The 3,213-nt window shown below is 32.4% G+C and overlaps 1 protein-coding gene across 1 annotated transcript in view; it reads left to right on the forward strand.

Moving 5' to 3' along the window:
• Positions 1–3,213, forward strand: part of LOC103212728 (cilia- and flagella-associated protein 47) — a gene marked incomplete at its 5' end in the record, with an annotated part of 285,428 nt that overhangs the window by 22,139 nt on the left and 260,076 nt on the right. The window contains one exon of the mRNA XM_007958686.2: positions 697–922. Coding sequence (XP_007956877.2) covers positions 697–922 — 226 coding nt within the window. The remainder of the gene's footprint in view (positions 1–696; positions 923–3,213) is intronic.

Below are 3,213 nucleotides of genomic sequence, written 5' to 3' on the forward strand. Positions count from 1 at the left end.
GGAGAAGGATGTCATGCTTGGTAGGGTGGAGGGTCAACGAAAGAGGGGGAGGCCTTCAACGAGATGGATTGACATGGTGGCTGCGATGATGGACTCAAGCATAGCAGGGATTGTGGGGCTGGCATGGGATCGGGCAGTGTTTCGTTCTGCTGTGCATGGGGTCGCTATGAGTAGGAAACGACTCAAAGGACCTAACAACAACAATACTTGTGGCATTACATAGGCAGATCTTTTAGAAAAAAAAGTCATAAAGTTATTTTGTAGTATCAAAACTTTCACTAACTCAAAGTGCTTCATGTTTTACTTGAGGTGCTTTATATGGCTAGAAAATTATTTTTTAAAGCCAAATTTTAATTTCTATCTGTTTTTTAGATGAGGTTTTATACTGTCTAATAAGTAAAACAAAGAATTGTCAAGATAGTTTGCATATGTTGAAAATGAAAGCTTCTATTTTGTTGCGTGTTTTCACATACTATTGTGGCAAGAAGTTTAATTGTTTTCTTCATTGAAATTTATCTGTTTTTTAAGTATTTCTGTTGAATATATGAAAATAAATGTTTTATTTACTTACTTAAAGATACAGTGAAGAGATTCAGCATTTATTCTTTGAAAGCATAACATAACTATAGAATGGGGTTTCTTTGTCTACATACAAATGCGAATTAGCTGACATTTGCAAACAAATGTGAATTTTAGGAATGGAAGTACGTGACAGCATCTTATTGGACAAAAGTGAAACATCAAAGAAAAGTGGGGATAAACCTGTAGAAAAGAAGCAAAATAAGCAATTCTTTGCTCCTGGAGAAGGAACAGAAGCATATAAATTCTTTGAGAAGGTTGTGAATGCAACTCAGACATGGTTCAGTCTTTTTGGGTGGCCTGAAGCACCTCACTCTATTTCTATTCCTGAAACGTTAAGAAGGTAATGGTTACATGTTTCTCCAAATCCTTTGCTTTTTTTAAAATATAACAAAATCTATTAGTTACGATGATTTCTAACAAAAATGCAGTATTTCATAATTTATTCTAAACTAATAATTTATGAAGAAATTGTTAAGAAGAGCATAAAGATGCAAATATAAATTCTTCAGTTTACCTGTAATTTTTAATTCCTTCTAAACATCTAATGATTTTAGGCAAGCACTGAATAGTTTTGCACCTCATTGTCATCATTTGGAAAGTGAGATGGGATAAAATATAGAAACATTTGGCAACTGCACTTCTACATGAAAAAATAGCAGTCCTTGATCTAGAGTGCAGCCAAGTACACAAGTCTTAGTTAGCAGGGAGGGCTCACTTTTCTTTGCCACTAACTCCTCTTTACCAGTACATTTATCTCACTTCGTTCTTGTGCAATTACATTGGTTAAATCAAAACACATAATGCTATTGTTAATTTAAACAGGAATTTTTGCCCTTCCCTAGTTCAGCCGCTACACAGAGGAAAAGGTTTAGTAATCTGCTCTCATAAAGAGTAGAATCTAGGAAACCCACTCTGTGATGTTGGGTCAACATGAGTCAGAGTTGACTCAACAGCACACAACAATACCAGTTACAGTCTTGCAGGTGTGGTGGATTATCCGGGCTTCTCTACCTCCTTTCTGAACCTGGGGGTATAATTTGGTGGCATATAGGGGAGGGTACTGATCTCTGAGCTGGAAAGACTATTTAAAATTTTTACATCCGTATTCAAGTATGAATTAGGTTAAACTAGGTCTATAGTTTTTCTATACATTATTTTTTTCAGGTTTTTTTTTTTTTTAATAATTAGTAGGACAATGTTAGTGTTGTAAATAAATTAGTTAATATTTATCTTTGTCTATGTTGTGGGAAAATTAATTCAGAAGAAACCCTAAAAATTTACAGGCTTGATCATAAAATTATCTGTGTCCAGGAAATTTTTAGGAAAGTTTTTCTCTTACAACCTCTCAGTTTTCTGGTTTGGTGTTTGTTCTGAAAATTTTACCTATTTTAAATAGATTTTAATAATTTATTTTAATTTAAAATGATTGCTTATTTAAAATTATTATTATTACTATTAAAGTCATTATTAGACAGCTGTGAATGGGATAGGGAGTACCGTCTATGCAGTTAAGGTCTTCTTCTCATTTACAATTGTGTTTATATTTTTTCTTGATTATATAAATTAGCTATTTATTTTCATGTCTCATATACAGAATTATTTATGTGATTAATTCATCCATTTCTATGTATTTTAAATCCCCTCATAAGCATGCAAAAGCTGAACAATCGATAAGGTAGATTGAAGTAGAATTAATGTCTTTGAATTATGCTGTTGGCCAAGAATATTGAATATACCACGGACAGCAAGATGAACAACAAATGTGTCTTAGAAGATTTACAGATAGAATATGTCTTAGAAGCAAGATTGGCAAGGTTCCATCATCACATGTATCATGGACATGTTATCAGGAAGGACTACTTCCTGTAGGAAGACAGAATGTTTAGTAAAGTAAAGGGTTGGCGAAAAGGAGGAAGTCCCTCTATGAGATGGACTGACACAGTGGCTTCAACAGTGGCCTCAAACGTAGTAATTATTGTGAGGATGATGCAGGATGTAAGGTTATCATGAATTGGAACTGATTTGATGGCACCTAACTATAATAACAACTTTAATTCAGTTAATTTTGCTTAATACATTTTGAAGCTGTTACCAGGTGAAACAAATATACAGTGGTAACACCATCCTGGTGAATTGAACCTTTCATGCTTAAGAAATTTCTTTCTTTTTACTTATTATTGCTTTGTGCCTTACAGTCTACCTTGTCTTATATTAATCTAAGTATACTACTTTTATTATTTGCACAGCATATCATTCCACCATGTGCATAAATCTTCTGTTTCCTATGTTTTTAGTTGTGTCTTAACCCTATCTTTAGTTTATATTTCATTGTCATTCAACTTTTGTCTTTTAATTAAGCTTTACTTTCATATAAATTTCAGATAATTACTTTAATTTTGAATTGTCATCTGCAATATTTTTCAGTTCTTTTATTTTTGTATTTACTCTGTGTTCCCTTTCTGTTCTTTCCTGCCTCTCTTGGACTGATTAAATGTTTATTTTCTTAGCTTGTAATATCTCTTCTAATAGCATTGAAGTTAAATTCACTTTTCCTATTTTTTAAATCATTATCTTTAAATTATAGCATAAATTCTTGACTTATTAACATCTTGTCCTAATGAATAAATATAT

The sequence above is a fragment of the Orycteropus afer genome, unplaced genomic scaffold, assembly GCF_000298275.1.
Source record: "Orycteropus afer afer isolate SDZICR_OR568_19922 unplaced genomic scaffold, OryAfe1.0 scaffold01079, whole genome shotgun sequence".
Lineage (NCBI taxonomy): Eukaryota > Metazoa > Chordata > Mammalia > Tubulidentata > Orycteropodidae > Orycteropus > Orycteropus afer.